The sequence below is a fragment of the Urocampus carinirostris genome, chromosome 18, assembly GCF_059441175.1.
Source record: "Urocampus carinirostris isolate Australia breed hairy pipefish chromosome 18, RoL_Ucar_1.0, whole genome shotgun sequence".
Lineage (NCBI taxonomy): Eukaryota > Metazoa > Chordata > Actinopteri > Syngnathiformes > Syngnathidae > Urocampus > Urocampus carinirostris.
The window spans coordinates 13112124-13130272 of record NC_142366.1 but is presented as its reverse complement, the minus strand read 5'-3'; the positions used below and the strand labels follow the sequence as shown (position 1 = coordinate 13130272).

At 40.2% G+C, this 18149-nt stretch overlaps 2 protein-coding genes across 3 annotated transcripts; one reads left to right on the top strand and one right to left on the bottom strand.

The window, feature by feature from the left end:
- Window positions 1–115: 115 nt before the first annotated feature.
- Window positions 116–3171, top strand: uba5 (ubiquitin-like modifier activating enzyme 5). Its single transcript, XM_088322642.1, has 11 exons — window positions 116–450; window positions 540–585; window positions 651–740; window positions 896–1005; window positions 1070–1156; window positions 1217–1301; window positions 1375–1479; window positions 1543–1670; window positions 1876–2011; window positions 2109–2297; window positions 2370–3171. Exons 1-11 carry the CDS (start codon window positions 302–304, stop codon window positions 2445–2447), a joined length of 1203 nt encoding a protein of 400 aa, XP_088178768.1. The 5' UTR covers window positions 116–301; the 3' UTR covers window positions 2448–3171.
- Window positions 2805–17327, bottom strand: nphp3 (nephronophthisis 3). 2 transcript variants are annotated; one of them, XM_088322636.1, is made up of 28 exons: window positions 17279–17327; window positions 16659–17052; window positions 16466–16591; window positions 16252–16402; window positions 16030–16182; window positions 13635–13768; window positions 13395–13546; window positions 12716–12872; window positions 12560–12634; window positions 11713–11883; window positions 11542–11645; window positions 11367–11481; window positions 11160–11303; window positions 10997–11094; window positions 9747–9849; window positions 9600–9682; window positions 9406–9535; window positions 7233–7397; window positions 7055–7149; window positions 6849–6971; window positions 6593–6782; window positions 6291–6532; window positions 6139–6214; window positions 5249–5376; window positions 4933–5173; window positions 3682–3807; window positions 3496–3611; window positions 2805–3416 (listed from the first exon to the last, which is right to left on the bottom strand). In XM_088322636.1, the coding sequence occupies exons 2-28, from the start codon at window positions 16980–16982 to the stop codon at window positions 3248–3250; spliced, it is 3891 nt and encodes a 1296-aa protein (XP_088178762.1). In that variant the 5' UTR covers window positions 16983–17052; window positions 17279–17327; the 3' UTR covers window positions 2805–3247. The 2 variants fall into 2 exon arrangements, with proteins under 2 accessions (XP_088178762.1, XP_088178763.1); XM_088322637.1 differs by having other exon boundaries at window positions 6291–6514; window positions 16659–17319.
- Between the last annotated feature and the right edge of the window lie 822 nt (window positions 17328–18149).

Genomic DNA, 18149 nt, shown 5'->3' with positions numbered 1-18149 from the left:
AACACATTTGAATCAAAACAAACAAAACACATTTTAAAAATGTATTTTTACACCTATTGAGTACTTTTAAAAAGTATAGTGATTTAATAAAACATGACATGCTTGATTACCATTCATATGTTCGCAATTAACGTGGAACCCTTTCAAGCCTAACGAGTTTTCGCACGAACACACCATCGTGCGACACACACCCTGACAGCTGATTGAAGACGTGTACTTTCTAGTGTTGATGATCACAGTCTGGGCATCGAGTTTATTACATTTATTTACATCTTTAATCGCGAGTTTTTGGTGAACACTTATGGCAACCGTGGAGGAACTTAAGCTCCGCGTGAGGGAGTTGGAAAACGAACTCATCAAATGTAAGCAAAAGCAGTGCGCCGCTGAGCAGCTGCACCGACCTAAAATTGAGACAATGAGTGCCGAAGTTGTCGATTCCAATCCTTATAGGTGAGTTTTTTTTTAAAGCTTTATTCCATTTTATAATGTAATGCATTTGGAGAGCCGCGCCCTTTGTGACTCATATTTTTTTTACACAGTCGCTTGATGGCTCTGAAGAGAATGGGCATCGTAGATAATTACGAGGTAAATATTCTTGGAAATCAAACTTCAATTTATTTTAACAATATTGTCCACTCGTTATTTCCTAGAGCATCAGGACGTTTGCGGTAGCCGTGGTGGGCGTCGGGGGAGTGGGCAGCGTCACAGCCGAAATGCTCACTAGGTGTGGCATCGGTAAGGTAATAATACCAAATTATTTTTTTCCCATTTAGGCTAGATCAGAGTATTAGGGAAATAAATACGTGTGGTTTACTTGGAGTTTCTAAGTAATTAAAAAAATAGTAGTTAGATGATGAATTCAGGTGTACTTAATGTTATATTCATGTCTCTCCAGCTGTTGCTATTTGACTACGACAAGGTGGAGTTGGCCAACATGAACAGACTCTTCTTCCAGCCTCACCAGGCCGGTATGAGTAAGGTGGAGGCTGCAGAACACACGCTCCGGTACTGCTTGTTTTAGTAAAAATATTTTATTCCTACTGCTTTTCACTGACCATATCTAATCCAGGAACATCAATCCAGACGTGTCGTTCGAAACGCACAACTACAACATTACTACCTTGGATAATTTCAACCACTTCATGGAGCGGCTCAGGTAACTGTCATTCCACGTTCTCACATCCAGCGTCCTCACTTTTCCACCCTTCTTCTTAAGTCACGGAGGCCTAGAGGATGACAAGCCTGTGGATTTAGTCTTGAGCTGTGTGGACAATTTTGAGGCCCGCATGGCTATCAATACAGTAAGCAAGCAAAATGAAGCTGTATGATACTGTATTTATTCTGAGTTATTGTTGCACCCTTTTCTTTGTAAAGGCTTGTAATGAGCTGGGACAGACATGGATGGAGTCTGGTGTCAGCGAAAACGCTGTGTCAGGACACATACAGTTCATCAACCCGGGAGAGACGGCGTGCTTTGCTGTAAAGAACACACACACACACAAAAGTGTTTGTATCCAAGATGATTGACGTGCTTTTCTGCAGTGTGCTCCCCCGCTGGTGGTGGCAGCCAATATCGATGAGAAGACCCTCAAGAGGGAAGGTGTGTGTGCAGCCAGCTTGCCCACAACTATGGGCGTTGTCGCTGGTATCCTGGTCCAAAATGTTCTCAAGTAAGCTCTACACAAAACTGGATGTAGCAATATCTAAATGTTATAAAAACATGATGATCATGTTTTGGTAGGAGTATATGTTGTTTTGTGTGGGTCTTAAATGTGAGTGGACAAAATATAACTTAACCACTAGAGTTTGCTGGACCTGCACAACTGAAAAGCAACCCTCATTTTTTGCCTTAACAAGAATTTTTCGTCGTTGCAGGTACCTGTTGAAGTTTGGTTCCGTCAGTTATTACCTGGGCTACAACGCAATGCAGGATTTCTTCCCCAGCATGGCCATGAAGCCCAATCCGCAGTGCAACGACAGCCACTGCAGGAGACAGCAGGAAGTGTTCAAGGTAAGGAAAAAAAAAACACTTAGCATTTATTTGCCCATTTATACATAAGATATTTTGGGGGAAAAAGCCCAATTGTTACCTGAAGCTGTCCCACTAGAAACAGGAGACAGAGCGACCCAAAACAGAGGCAGTCCAGAAGGAGGAGGAGCAAGTGCTGCACGAGGACAACGAGTGGGGGATCGAACTTGTGTCTGAGGAGGCCAACGAGGAGACGCCGGCTGCCGCGGCCCCCGTAATCAGCGGCCTCCCCGAAGGCATCACCGTGGCATACACAATCCCAGCAGCGGTTAGTTGGGAATGACTTTTGATTGCTGTTGCGATTTTATCATGTTCTGATCTTTGTTTTCATGGGAAGCAGAACAAGGGCGACGGGGAGATGGTGGAAGAAACGGAGCAGAGCTTGGAGGACCTGATGGCGCAAATGAGAAAGTTGTAGGCTGCAAAGGCACATTAAAAGAAAAAACTGGAACTGTCATTGCATAATAATCCATGAGAAGGAAAAAAAGGCGAACGCATGAAATCATGAATGACGCTTCAGTCACAATTAACATCAATAAAATATTTATTAGCAAGAATACATGTGCCGCCGACATATTTACAGTACATAAATATAAAAACGTCAGTTTAATTGTAACACGTATGTTTGGTTAACCATTTGAATTGATAAAAATGTTTAACTCTTTCACATTTTACACACATGTCAATAACTCAAACTTTTTAATGCAGGTTTTTAAGTTTTCATGTAAAAATTGAGCTGTTTTTCACCCAACATTGTATAAAAGTCATGCAATCCTACTAACTCCTAAAGAGGTAGTAAAAAAACAAAACAAAAAACAAATCTGATTCCCAACATTGTAAAACAGTCATTCAATCCCACTGGCGGATATGCAAGAAATCAGTGTACTACGCGGGCATGCTACAAATGAGTTATCACTGAAATACCATTTGCATGAAAAGTTTTTGGATGCCAATGTTCATCATGAAAGAAATAACACATTTTTGAATACACACATGAGTAACTTGTTTGTCAACTGACTTATGGAATGCGTAAAGTATTTTTTGCAAATATGTAAAAGTAATTTATTAAATTGATATTCTATGTATTGATATTTGGCACATTCACATCTTTTAAAATAAAAATAGTTCAGGACTGTGATATATTACTGTTTAAGGCTCTGTATGTGCAATTTTTTCCATGGGGTGGCGTGCCTGGAATGGTGGGAGGAGGAAGGGGTGTCACCTGGGCCCTTGAAGGAGAGGGGCAGGCCCCCTTAGGCTAAAAGTATCAGCACTAGACGAGTGACGTGATGGCGCGTTGCCGCATGCCAGCGACGGTTCCGCTTCCTTGATCTCCATGGCGCGCTTGTAGAGCTCGGCCGCTGTTTCGAAGTCGCCTTCCTCATAGCTGCAGAATGGCCATTTAAACAGTCTACTGACACCCGTTTAAAGCCAGCGAATTAGCATATTTTTGAAGGTCGCCCTACCTTAACACCGCAAGGTTCTTGAGTGTCTCCCCGACGCGTGGATGCGAGCGTCCCAGGCTGTCTTCGTAAACTTTGAGAGCCCGTTCGTAGAGGGGCAAGGCTTTGCCGTGTCTTTTCTGAAAAGGGAGCGTCAAGTGATTGGTAGAAAAAAAAAACCAGACGAACAAAAAGGACGTGAGAGATCACCAGTTGACAATAGATGACTGCTAGGTTGACTAGTGCCGTCGCCACGCTGGGGTGTTTGGGTCCAAAACTCTTTTCGCGGATGTCCAGTGAAAGCTCATACAGGGGCACTGCCTTCTCCAGCTTACCCTGCAGGCGCGACATACACAAGTTTACATCAATAAACATATACCAGAGGTCAGTATTTCCTTTTTTTTTCCAAAGAGCCACGCCATATATTTTAAGAAAAAAACAAAAAACAAAAAAAAAAACGGCTTTCCAGACAAAAGCTATATATTGAGCACGTTTTATTTCAATAAATGACGTTTGATGCTTTGATAAAATATATGAAATAATGCCAGAACCTGTGTCCCATACAAACAAATATACCTCTTAAAATGTGTGCCCCCTGTCGCAGTTACCTATGATTGCTGAGTATCATTTTGACCGTCATTTTTGTTGTAAATGGTGGTTTCAAAACAAGGTGCATACCAAGTTATTTTGTAAAAATGTCACAAAATACTGCTATTGAGAAAGATACGTATGTACTTAGGGGAGTGCCCTATGTGTGCAGGGATTCACCCACCACTACCGCTCAATCAAATTGCTATGGATTCTTGCCTGGTGTTTCAGTTTGTTCAGTGTCTCAGCAATGAACATAGATCATTTTAGAGCTTCCATAGAAAGGATTCCTTAGAGATAGACAGCCAAAACGGTGTAACACCAAGTGTTTTCTATGGTCAAAACTTTGCTCTATATTTTTTAGACAGAACAAATGGCTTAATGTGTTATTTTGACTTTGCATACACTAAAATTGGATAGTCACAGAAAAGATTACTAGGGTCCTAATTGTATCTACAAGCTAGATGTATTCATGAAAAGAGCTATATCTGGTCACAAGTCATACGTTCCCGACCTGTTAAATACTATGCATATTTTCAAAGAAATTGCTAAAGAGAATTATATCAAAAGTTTATTGGAGTGTTATGTTATAGGAGTTGTTGGTTGTATAATTGCAGGCCTGAAATCCATGTATTTTTTTCTAATTTCCTTTTTGTGGGGTAGGCTTCTGGAATTGGGGTCGGCAGTTAAAAGCTTAAGCTTCAGCCTACTCTCTTTGGGCACCTGTTTATGTATTATATACTTGTATTGTACAGCTGCTTTAGAGCAAATATTTTGGTTTTTGCTTTTGTTAATTACTAGTGGATGTTTTTGTGCTGTGCTAAAATAAAAAAAACATATCGACATGCGATTAAAACTTTTTTTCCGCCTTACTCTGCGCTTGTAGAGCATTGCGAGATGTTTGAGCGTGTAGGCCAGCGAGGGGTGGTCTGGCGAGAGCGCCCTCTTGCGGATATCGAGCGCCCTTTCGTACATTTCCTCTGCGGCATCGTAGTCTCGCCTCTCCGTGTGCAGCGCTGCCAAATTGTTAAGAGACTGCGCGCAGTCCGGGTGGTCCGGGCCTAGAACGCGCTGACGCATCTCCAGGGAACGGGCCAAGAACACCTTTGCAGCACTAGTGAGAGCACGAAAAGCAAGAGTGATGGGTTGGAATGTTATAGAAGGGTCGGCGTGAGAGACTGTGACTTACTCCAGGTTGTTCTGGAGGTAATATAGCACACCCAATTCATTCAGGGTTCGGGCGCAGTCAGCGGAATCTGTTCCGAGGGTGAGTTCCTCAAGCTGGAGTGCCCGACGGCGTAGTAGAGTAAAGCCGTACTGCAAGGACCACAACATGGGTACATAAATCCTCAGCTACAACATAATGGAACGCCTACCGCATATTTGAAAAGCTAAAAAAAAAAGTAATACATCAATGGCAATCTTAAAACAAAGCATTATTGGTCTGAGGCTTCACATTTTTGCCCGTTATACAAACGGGAAATTGTTTTTCCCACTACCCACCCAAAAATAATTGGAAGAAAAACAGTACACAGTTCACCAGAAATATCACAATATAACATTAAATCAAAAAGGAGTCGATTGCATGATTTTGTATTTTTTTCCATTTCCTTGTTACCTCAATTTAAAAAAAAGCTAATTAGTCCATTTTCAAATAGAAACATTGAAAAATTGGTAAAGACAAAAACAAAATATATTACTAACTATTATTAGTTTTATTTTTTGTGTGAGAATACAAACACAAATCCATGTTTGTCGAACAGTGAGTTGGTGCATTATGAATCAATTTGTCGACTTGTTCCTTTCCAGTGGTGATTTATCTCATTTTTGCATATATATTTTTGGGACATAGCCCTTTAAAATACATTCGATTTTTCTACATGTTTTCCCATACATCTATTTCATTATCTGCATTATCCAGGGTAATCTATGCACCAGGTAAGAAAAAGCCAAATCTTATTATGCCTTATTGCCCAATTTACCTTAAAAGCATTACAGGTTTTATATTGAGGGTCCTGAGAAGAAGCTTTAAATTAAATGCTACAGTTAATGCTTATAATGTGGTATTTGAATATTCACCATATGGCCTTTCTGGCGTGCTGTTTTCTGCCTTATCTTCATAGACCTCTTCCTGAGTTTCTCTGCCTGTTCGTACCTTTAAAAAAAAATACCACGCTCAGTTGGACAAATGACACATATAATAATATATGCCAATAATGGGAGCACTGTACTTGTTTTGTTTCTGATAAAGCACAGCAAGGGACTCCAGCTCCCGTGCCACACTGCCATGCTCGGCACCGTAAGCATTTTCACTGATTTCCAAAGCTTGCTTATATAGCTGCTCGGCATTGCCGTACTTCTTCCACTGGACGTACACGGCGGCTAGCTGGTGCAGGGAGCGCGCCACACTGGGGTGATCGGGGTCCAGAGCGGTCTCTCGGATCTCAAGCGAGCGCTGCAGCGGTGCAACAGCCTGTCAGGAACCAAAAATGTAATTTCATTGTAATAACGGTTACAAAAATGGCTTTCTTACCTGACTGGGCAAGCCCAGGTCCTTGAGAAATCGTCCCAAAGTCTCATACAAGTTAGCTAGCTTGGTCATGCTGTCCTCGCCATCACAGTTTTTCTCGTAGTGCTTCAGTGAGTCAAAATATTCATTGGCCATGGCGCTTTTGTCCTTCCCCACATATTGCCAGTAGGCCAGCAGCTCGGCGAAATGACCTCTGTGGAGCAAAACGCGATCCGTGGCAAATTTGAAAATAGTTACTCAGGTCAGCGGACACACAAACCTTTTGTATAGATTCTGAGAGACAAACAAGTTCAAAAGGCTCAGTTGCAATTTAGTCCGGTCTTCCTGTTGCTGGAGCAACCAAGGAAGCTCATCTGCCACGCGCCATGTCACGCCATCATGGCTAGTGTGAAGTAGCATCAAATAAAAGGAGTCAGTAAAAGAAAGCATAGAGTCTATGAGAGAAAATATGCCGTTCTGTTGTACCTGAGTTGCTGGCTAAAATAGTGGATCAGTTTATCTCTGTATGTAGTGCAGTTGCGTCCTCCATTAAGGAATTCCAATCCCACCGCTTCCCCTGCCTGGTAAAACAAAAAGTAATCTCATTTAGTCAAAATAAATGACAGGTGTCTATCGCTATCAGTGGGAGTGAACAATAGGGAACCTGTAGATGCTGGAATCTAATGAGGCCGCAGCAGAGTGTGACCACACAAAGTCTAGTCAGACGTAAGAGCAACGCCGCAAGCGCTGGGAATTCTAATTCTGGGAAAAGATCAAGCAGCTCTGACTCGCTCACACCATTGTGGCTGGAATATACCAGACACAGAATCTAGAAAGGACAAAAACAACACATTAGTAATCAGCAATGAGCTCAACTTTTATGTTACAGCAGTGCTTCTCAAATAGTAGGAGTGCAAGACTCTGTCAAAAAGGCCAGGGGGGAGTATTTGAACTTTTCTTTAACTGTCCAAGAATAAAGTGCAATTGCACCTCCACTACGTTAGGAGGCAGTTGCACTGTTTAAAAGTTTTGTTTACATTAAGAATTCATGTTTTAAACATAGTACAGAGTGTTAATATTATTACAAAATACCCTTTTATTTCAATTAGACACAGAATGTGCAGTGTTCCTCCCCACAATCGTGCAGATAATATTCCACATGCAATGATGGATCTCGGGAAAATAATTCTCAAAGTAGAAAGTATGACCTCTTATCTCTTAGAGTGCTGACGTCACCAGAAGACAACGAGGAATCAAAACAATGGCGCGTGCCATTGAAAAACACAGTGATTGTAGTTATCAGCGAATGCATAGTGCTCATTATTGCTTGGAGTAATTGGAACTTTGCGTACCGTGTCGCTGGAGGACTTTTGACCGTTTTGTCCTGGTTGCGTTCTTTGATCATCAAAAGCTGCTTGGGGTAAGTTCATCTGCTGTCGAGTACAGCAGATGAACGTTCCTTTTTGCCTTTGCCTCCTTTTAGGTATGTAATTGTAACTTTTATTTTTTAACACGTGTCTTGCAATTAATATAATATTGTCCAGATAGGTCCCCCGTTAGCAGGCTCCCGACGGCTTCCAGGTTAGCCTCTTTAGCAGTCGGCTAGCCTGCCGTGCTAATGTTTTTTTTCCCCGACTGGGTTCATGTTTGCTTCAGTAATCGTTTTCTGTTTTTGGCTCCCGGTTATTCTGGCTGCTACCTGCATGTTTTTGGTCGACCAGCCTCCCGTTTTTCCGCCGAGCGGTCCTGATTAGTCATTTTTAGTAGCTGGCTAGCCTGCCGTGTCCCAGCTGGTTCGGCCCCTGTTAGCTCTCTGTGTTATTTTTGCCAGTTTGCCCAATTTTGGCTGCTCGCCATTTGCTTTATTATTGCTACACCCACCTGCGACACAACAGCAAGGGATTCGCTAAAAAAAACTAGCAAAACTTTGCTTAAAACACTCAAAACCTTTTCAACTAATTTTCATGTAAACCAATATGGCTTGCTTGGGTGCTGGTGTTCTTCACTTTACGTCAGAGCTCAGGAAGTCAAAGACGGGACAGACTGTCTTTAAAATGATTTATCTGGGAAAACAATTGGAATATACCAATGACATATATATATATATATATATATATATATATATATATATATATAAGCATGTACTATTTTTTCACATTTTGTATGTTTTAGAATTTGGGTATCCCTTTAGGTGAAGACACAAAGTGTAGCAGACCCTTAATATACACCAATTAAAAGATAGATTTCAGGGAAAAAAAGATAGGCAGAGAGAGATGGAGATAAAAAGACAAAATAATTTTCCCGAAAGCCCAAAAATATGATGAAGCATGACAACGGAGGAGGAAAACACCGGGGTGCTTACTGTAACTAAAATGTTGGCAGCAGAGAAGATAACAGCCAAATAAATTAGGCTGTTACTAAAGACATTACATCCCAATCACGTTGATAAGCCGTTTTTTTTTCCAGCAATGATGTGCCTAACGAAGCCATAGATTTGGCATGGATTTATATGACGTGTTATCACCTATATAGAGTAATCATTGTTTTGTCTCCATGAATATTATGTGTTCACTTAAAAAAAAAATCCATCAATTAACGTCTCCCTCAACTAGCAACGCAGAGGGGGCATAGGACCAATAAAAGGTTATGCAGAGGTGTACTTAAAACTATTTTACAAAATATACTATTATTAGTCGAGGAAAAAAGGTTTTCTTCTCCCTAGGGAGGGGGCATGACAGAAAATAATTGAGGAGCACTGGAGGTCAAGACCACTCTAGTTTTTGGTGTGAAAAAATAAGCTAATTTCTGACATGGATGATGACGTCTGATACTTGCACCTCTCTCATGATGTGTCGCTCTCGGTCTGAGCTGAGGGAGTCCAGCGTCATTTTCAGAGCCATGCGATAGAGGGACACAGTCTCCTGGCACTGTAGGTACTCCTCCAAGTTCTTATCCAATGAACACCCACTAAATGAATTAATAATAATGAAAACAATATATTGGGTTCTTATTAAAATTTAAGAAAGAGAACCTGATGCTCAATCTGGCGAGTAGCGTGACATATAAGGCGTTGCAGGTGGATGCCGAACGGCAGTGCTTCTCCAGCTTCTTTTCCTGTGGAACACAAACCCGAGTCACCTTAACAATAATCAGGTTGGAGTTAATGAGCTACTCTTACCTGATCCTTACTGAGATGGAAGTTAACATTTTGGCACTCAGCGTTCAACACGCTCCTGACCTCCCTGGGACTCAGCGGGTCCAAGTGGAGCGTTGGCCACAACCTGGGGAGAACAACATGTGCTTGTGTATAAATGCTTTAAAATGTATTTTTACTCATTAGTAGAACTCAGATCAGAAACTTGTCCTCAAATGCAAATAGGTGTTTTGTCATTTTAGTTGTTGAAAATTTAAAGACCAAAAATACAATATGTTTTAGTAATTAGATTGTACAGTACAAAAAAAACACTGTATACTTGGGATTTGGTGACCCTAATGGCGTTTTCCCTTTACAGAGTGAAATAAGACCATATTTTGGGCATTTTACCCACTAATTATTTTTCGTGCCCAAAATGTTATAAAATATTAATTTTGGGTGTTCGTGTGTATGTAATGCCGATATACCTAATTGGCAGAACTAGCTCTTCTCTCTTCATTCAATTTTGGAATATTGGGTGCTTTGTAAAGACTTTGCAACTTTTCAGTCAAACGATACTGTATTTTTTGCACTGTATTCATTTGCTATTGGTCCCAGAACTTGCATTGATGCTTAAAGAAGAAGCTAAAACATGACAACCATAGAAAGAAAGCTTGCAATTATTAAGACATACGAAAAGGGCACACAGTTCGCTACCCCTCACGTAATTGAAACAACCCACAAAATCGTATACATTTTGTTATAACCCCTCAAAAATTGTTTTTTTTATAGTATGAATATCTAAAAAATATTGTCATATTGTATAAAACGATCAGATTTTGTCATCCTACTTTTTTGTGTTAAAAATGCAACTTTTTTGTTTTTATTGGTTGCTTTTGTTGTTGCTGCTGTTGCGTACAATGTGGGTCAATGTGGGGTAGGTAAAGAAAATTTGTTGTCCTCAAATGCATTAAAATGATTTTATTGTTTTAAAGAAAATCTGTGTATTCAAATATTTATGGTATTTGCACTTGGTATTGGTTGGACAAAAGATGCTCTAACCTTAATTTTAGGTATTTGCAATAAAAAAAACTGGAGAGAGGTTAATTTCGCATGGATTAGCATTTTTATCCATCCACCCCTTTTCTGCAACGCTTATCTTTACTAGGGTCGCAGGGGCACTGGAGTCCATCCCAGCTATCTTTGGGCAGTGGGCAGGGGACACCCGAAACTGGTAGCTAGTTCAAATTTGCATTATCTAACACAAAAATAAAACTATAACATTGAGGACTGACCTCCATGCTTGAGGACACGTCTCCACGTTTACGGACACCACCACTCTGACGTTGACGGGCAATGGGTCGATCAACCACTTCATGTGTCTTTCCGCTTGCTAGGAAAACAAAATTCCAATATTACCCTTTCGAACCGAATTCTCGTCTTCAGAGCTAGCGTCACCAGGATCTGATCGATGGAGTCAATGATGATGATTATGTTTCCGTGGTGACGTGCAGAGAGTCTTTCTAACCAACGCGGGAACTCTTCCAGGACCTTGCTGGGTTCCATCGACAAGCCCGAAATTGACCAGAAATGTTGCAGCAGCTAAGGACCAAATGGTGAGGTTAGTTTTAAAAATACTAGAAAAGACAGAAAGGAATGGCTTACTTTGATGGTGAGACGCTTGATGATGAGGACGGGCTCAGAACTTGAGGATGACGGTTGACCCACGAAATGAGAGAGGAACAGGGTGTTGGGAGATTGCTTCTGCTGCAACTCGATCCTATGGAGAACAAGTTGTTTTCCACATTTTCAAACAGTAAAAAGGACATTTTGTAATCACCATTTGGCAAGGAGAAGGGACTTCCCCGAGCCGGGACCGCCTGACACCAGAAGAGGCGGAGTTGGAGGAGGGGCAGCGATCATTTCGTTTAGCCGGTCCACGTACTGAGAAGAAACACGGACATACATTCAAGTTTAGGTGGTGGATCTTAAAAAGAAGAATGAGGCTCACTTTCTGAAAGCCAAGCTGGGAACTGGTGCTGCTGCACGCCTGCTGGTAGGACTCCATCTGCTCTTGCTCGTCGTGAAGGTCCCAAAGAACGTCACCAGAGTCTTCCTCACGGCCTTCCTCCATTCCGGAATCGTTCGGGTCCATGTCCGTTCCTTCAAAACCGAGTAACTCCTAGCCGGGAAAAAAAGCAATATCCTTTTTTAAGTCAGGAATTCCACTGCTGCAAAAATAAATAAATAAATAAACAAAATGCTTGTACTACTAGGAGATCATTTTTCTTTCTCAATTCAACATCAAGCGAGCAGTTTTTTTCTCATTTTACTCTAATCTTAACATGTAAAATGAAAAATTACCAAAATTATTATATAAAAAAAGGTTTACGTATTATATTGCCTTTTTACAAAAAAATGAATACTTGACCACAAAACGTAGTAAAAAAAAAGAATCATATTTCCATATAAATGCTACTTTTCTACAGGAAAATAAATATTTTAACTATCAGGTTTTAAGATAACACAATAGGTATTTAAAAGATGATGTTAGTAAAATGCTAAAAACATAAAAATTACAAAAATTATTATGACAGATTTTTTTATAATCTAAATAGTTATTTATTTTGTTTTAAGGGTCTAACTTTTTTAAACCAAATAAGAAATATACTTACTTAGTAAGGTTATCTGATATGTCAGAAAAAAATGCTAATTTCGATCCCCCCACTTTACTATGACTCATAGTTCTCAAAAGAAATTATTACATGAGAAAAACAAATAACAAAATTATCTGCAAGTTGAAAAAGGTTTATTAGATAAAGATGATTATTTTACTAAAATTCTTACACAACCAATACCTGTTTGATGATTTTCTCTAGCTGATCAGAAATTAATCTGGCCCCCTCCTCTGGAGAGCCGCTATGATCCAAAACCTGCTCGCATGTTCAAAACAAATTAAACATTTCTGAAAAATGATTCAACGTGTCCATAAATTGACGTAACTCTGGCTGCACCTTAATTTTAGCAGCCTTGTCGGACGCGTTGACCCTCTCCAGAAGCTTTCTGGTGGGCCCTGACAAGTTTCCGTCTCCTTCTGTCCTGAGGTACAGCACTAAAGGATGCCCGTCAGGATTCTTCACAAAGGCCTCCTCGCAGTCCTCCACCATCGAGCTGTGGCATCGAAAGATTAATGGTTGGATGTGCAAATTTAAGAGGGAGGATACCCCGCCCACCCACAACGCGGACTGTTCACACTCCTACCCTCAGGACGGCGGTACAGGAGTGTGAAATGCAGGACAACCCGTCTAAAGAACTCTTTGTGCCCCTATGTTATCAGATTCCTTAAACGGCTGCTGATCGAACAAAACACCACAGACACGTTCAGCAAACTACAGACACTTTATTACACTAGACACTTTAAACTGAACCATACTTGGACTATTCTTGCACTACAGTCACTTTCAACTGTGTTTTATCTTGTTTTGATCTTATTGCCTTTACTCATCTTGGTTTAATCTTGTATTTTTATCTTTTTGATATTCGTAATATTCCTTTATGTATACATGTATATAGTTTCTTAGATTTTTTACACTGGCAACCGTGTGCACAGCAAGGTAAGAATTTCATTGTGCAGGGAATTTTGGTTCTTTACTCTGCATATGACAATAAACACTTTGGGTCTTGAATCTTTACCTGCTGACAGCAGATTTGAGAAGGAGCACGCACATGGAGCTCCTCTCGATTTCCCGCTTGCGCGCTAACAAGGCAGCGTCTTCTGGGAAGGAGACATTAAGGTAGAAATGTCCTAGACCTTCACAAACCCTTCTCAACACCACAGAGTGTTTCTGTAACCATGAAAGTACAATATCCAAAATGAGACAAATCGATTTTAAATTATCCTGTGAAAATGGCCACCTAAGCATCAAGTAAGACCTTGGTAAAGATCTCCATTTCGGCTTTGGTCTCTGATGTGCAGATGAAGTAGCAGCGCACTGTGTTGCTCCACAAGGCTTGCGGCACGTGAGGTGAAACCTGCAGCAGACTGGCAATGGCAGCATCCCAGTCATCTAGGAAATCATTAGCAATTAGGGCAACATGGAAAAAAATCCAACCAGCATTGATTTTTTTTTTAATAAATCATATAATACAGTGTTCGTAAATATTTTTCAAGTGTAAATTCAAGCGCTTTTTTAATGACTTTCATAGCCAATTTTGCAATTTCTCCAGTAACCGGTGTGAATCATTTATTTTGCAGAGCTGTAAAAATATCTGTGATTTCCAAATGCATTTTTTAATTTTGCCTTTGCATTTATCAAGACTTGATTTTTAAATCTTGAGTAAATCACGAATATATATTTTTTGAGACAATTCTCCCCCCTTGAGTAAAATGAAGCTCACAAGCAGTAAAATAAAATTTTAAAAAGAAAAATATAAATAAATAAAAATAGTCTGTGTAATAACATGTGAAGCCCTTTGAGACTCTTTGTGATTAAGGGCTATACAAATAAAAATTACTTGACTTGACTTGACTTAAGTGCTTCCCATTACATTTTACCTCAGAGAAACGCTGCCTTAATTTTTTCATAGCTCATATGTCCGTAATTGCAGTCATCAATGCACCAATTAAAATTTCATTTCATGTAAGTGTAACGTGCACCTGCACTTTTGGGCGCTACCAATAGGGGGCGATGGCGCTAGGTAAGACAATGCCATACAAACGTAATCACGAGGAAATATGAAAAATGCAATGGCAAAGCGAGCCAGAGAACAGCATCAGCGTAATTTTAAAGCAAACTTGTTAAGACAAATGGCAACAATTTTAGGCATTTACAAGCACTTCAACAGAAATTCAAGCACTTTTTACACCTTGAAAACACAACAATCAAATTCAAGCAGTTATAAGGATTTCAAGTAGACGTACGAACCCTGAAATAAGCAGTACATCTTATAAATGACAATATTGCTAACACAAGCTGCTAGTGTCAATGACAACCCAGCTAGAGTCATCAGCTAACATCAACAACACAGAGGCCTACATTAACCAGGGGTGGGCAAACTAATGCCAGAGAGTCACATACAGCCCATTAAACTTTTTAATACAGCTCCCTTAAAGAAAATGGTAAAAATATGATGACAATTTTAAAAAAGTTCTACTAATAGTAAAATGGTGTTTTTGTGCCACGTTTTTGCCCCGTGTCCCTTGGTATTTTTGTATGTACTGTATTTACTTTAAGCACTGCGGCTGAGTTGTTAGCGCGTCCTCTGCACAGTTCCAAGATCATGAGATCGAACCTTCCTGTGTGGAGTTTGCATGTTCTACCCATGCTTGCGTGGGTCTCCTCCGGGCACTCCGGTTTCCTCCCACATTCCAAAAACATGCATGTCAGGTTAATTGGCTGGTCCAAATTGTCCCTAGGTGTGAGTTGTCTGCCTCTGTGTACCCTGTGACTGGCTGGCAACCAGTTCAGGGTGTCCCCTGCCCACTGCCTGAAGATAGCTGGGATGGGCTCCAGAACCCCCGCGACCCTACTGAGGATAAGCGGTGCAGATAATGGATGGATGGACAGCTGTATTTACTTTATTTATCAAAATATCAAATGTCATGCAAAAAAAAAAAAACATTTTTGCATTTTGAGTTTTTTATGCGTTTTATCAAAATTAATGCTTATAAGAGGAGCATAATGTATTGCTTTACTTTGATTATGAGTGTTTCTAAACAATTTTATGGAATTAATTGATTTATAAGTAAATGTAAAATAAAATATAACACAAGTAGATGTCTGCATGTACATTTATTCATAAACACACATGAGAAAATTGTATAGGCATACATTATCTTTTTACTTCATGCATTGGATTTCAGACTCGATTGGCAGATTTAAATAAAAAATCATATGAATAATAATAAAGTTTTTTCTGACAAATTTTTCATCCCAATGAAGCCCACGACTAAATGTTTGCTCATCTGGCGTCGCCACTGAATAGGTAGCAATGTAAATGCATTGTAACAAGGGGAGTGTACTCTAATGCAACCGCATCAACATTGCACTACTTCTTCAATTCAAGAAAAACAATAAATAATCCACTGTGCTTATTGGTCGGCAACCTGTTAAGATATTTAAAAAAATAAAACCCAGTTCACATTGCTGTAACAATTTTGTGGTATTTGCCAGATGTAAACGTTAATAATATTTAAGGAAAAGTTCATTTGTGTAAGTGAAATATTTTTTCTTAATTTTTGTGTCATATTTTCTCTAGAAAGGAAGAAAGAAAAAAACTTCTGTAATTTAACCTTCCCTTTTGTCCATTCTCATATTGGCCTGCTTACCTCTGCTGACATTTGCAAAGGGGCCCTCGACATCAATAAGACTATGAGCAAACTCTGGCCCTCGGAAGGTCTGCTGCAGCTGCATCATGCTGCCTATGGAAGGCTCACTCCCAAGAGCAGCCCCAGTCCAGTAATCAGATTGGGTGCCCGCGGCTATAAACAGCAAAATTCGGTTTAAACTTTGGAGTATAGGGACATTAAATGGGTGAGTGAGGGCTTTACCAGTCACTGTCGTTTGGTTGTCGTCCGAGTCAGAATCGTCAGGATAGTAAACCTGTATACCCTGTGCTTGGAGTTGTTGCATTTTAGATTCCAAATCCCTCTTGGCACGAAGGAGATCCTGGATTTCCTTCTCCTTTGTTTCCCGAAAGATCTGTTGGTCAGCGTCGTGATCAAGATGAGTGTGATGGAGATTATTTGAATGACTCCGATGTACCTTAAACTGCCTTTTAACTTTATCTCTGTCATGTTCAAATGTGGAAGCCCTCTCCATGGCTTGGTACTTTGCTTCCAGGGCGCTTTCCTTCTCTCTCAAGATCTTCTGGTAGGTTTTCTGCAGAGCCTATATGCACGGAAGACCCAGGGAAGATTACTTTTCGGTACTTTTTTCTCTATCCCCAACCACATACCTGTAACTCAGCCCTCAGCCTTTTATTCTCCTCATCGATCTTGGCTTCCTTCTTCTGCATGGACGAGATCTCGTTGTTTTTGCTCACGCGGAAGATCTCGTACTCCTTACGCAGTCGCTCGTACTCAGCCGCGTACTCGAGATCCACGGAGCCCGTTGATTTGAAGCTGGCCCCGATGGCCCGAGGCCCCCTACGGAAGGAGCTGCGCAGAAGACGGGCTTTGGGCTTCACCTCCACCGGGATCTCGCACGCCTCGCCTCCTTCGCCACCGTAGCCGTCTTCGATCACTTCCCCGGGGCTGACCAGCGACGAGGCGGTGCCCATGGTGGCGAAGGGGGGCTGCTAAACTTTCGGGAAGGTGTGTGGCGAGCTTTGTCATTAAACTCAGCTGTATCTAAAAATGAAGAAAAAAAAAGTGCTACATGCTAATTAGCAACTACTATATTCAACCTGTTGCAGTTTTAGCTAGCATTAGCATCACGAAGATGATTCGCGAGAAAAAAAACTGTTGAATCACGAGAAGAAAAAAATAAGATGACAGAGTATTTCTTTTGACTACATTATATCGTTCGAATAGATGTCACGGTTAAAAAGTTTAAATAAACATATTTTTGACATACGCAAAAGCAGATTCCTTCGAAGTTACTTTCGGGCTGCCTTGGTAACAAGGATAACTACGGTACCTTAAAATGGACAAAAAGAAAATTTTAAAAACATCGTGAGCGCTGATTTTTTTTTACAAACTTCTTTTTTATTTTTATTTGAAAACGATTGAATTAAACAAAACACAGTTATTTTTGCTGCTTCTAATTAAATGAATTATGAGCTAATCTCATATTTCCTATCTCAAAATATTAGAATATCAAGAAAACATATACCACCACCATTATAAGGCGTCCACGAATAGGTAATTTGTAATAAATACAAAATTGATTTTTAATTGAATTACAGAGAGTGACATTCTTATCACGATTTTTTCATTTTCTGGAAGAAAATAGAAGTAAAGGCTAGAAAGAAATACGGGGAAAATAAGAAAAGAAAGGAAAATACAGGAAAAAAATAAGAAAAAGAAAAAATGCCAGAAAAATATGAAAACAAAAGTTTGGGAACAAAGAAACAAAGGAGAAAAGGAAAGGGGGAAAACAAATGAAAAAAGAAGAAGAAAATCAGGTCCTCTCTAAATATAACCTCCTCTAAGATGCCTATCATGTCATCGAGCTGGCATGTAGTTTCCTGTTTAATTATAATGGTGAAGTGCTTTCTGTTAGCTTATCAATATATACCCGAATTTCTTCCCAGTGAAAATGCCTCAAAAGCGCTCGCTGCTGTTCCATCCATACAAATTCCTTCTCTATAGCTAAGTTGGCAAGCTTCGGGTGGAAAACTTCCGGGCTGATGAAAGATCCCACTAATTGATAGGATGAACTTGCAGGCTTTAATGAAGAACCAGAACAGGAGGAGGACCCAGATGCGTGATGTTTCTCACACAAG

Excerpts from the sequence above, each read along its gene's own strand:
- uba5 (XM_088322642.1), top strand. The coding sequence starts at position 302 with ATGGCAACCGTGGAGGAACTTAAGCTCCGCGTGAGGGAGTTGGAAAAC. Across the intron at positions 451-539 it reads GTCGATTCCAATCCTTATAG|TCGCTTGATGGCTCTGAAGA; the intron begins GTGAGTTTTTTT and ends TTTTTTACACAG. Across the intron at positions 2,298-2,369 it reads CATACACAATCCCAGCAGCG|AACAAGGGCGACGGGGAGAT; the intron begins GTTAGTTGGGAA and ends CATGGGAAGCAG.
- nphp3 (XM_088322636.1), bottom strand. The coding sequence starts at position 16,982 with ATGGGCACCGCCTCGTCGCTGGTCAGCCCCGGGGAAGTGATCGAAGAC. Across the intron at positions 9,850-10,996 it reads ACGTGTCCTCAAGCATGGAG|GTTGTGGCCAACGCTCCACT; the intron begins GTCAGTCCTCAA and ends TGTTCTCCCCAG. Across the intron at positions 5,174-5,248 it reads TACCTCCAGAACAACCTGGA|TGCTGCAAAGGTGTTCTTGG; the intron begins GTAAGTCACAGT and ends TGCTCTCACTAG.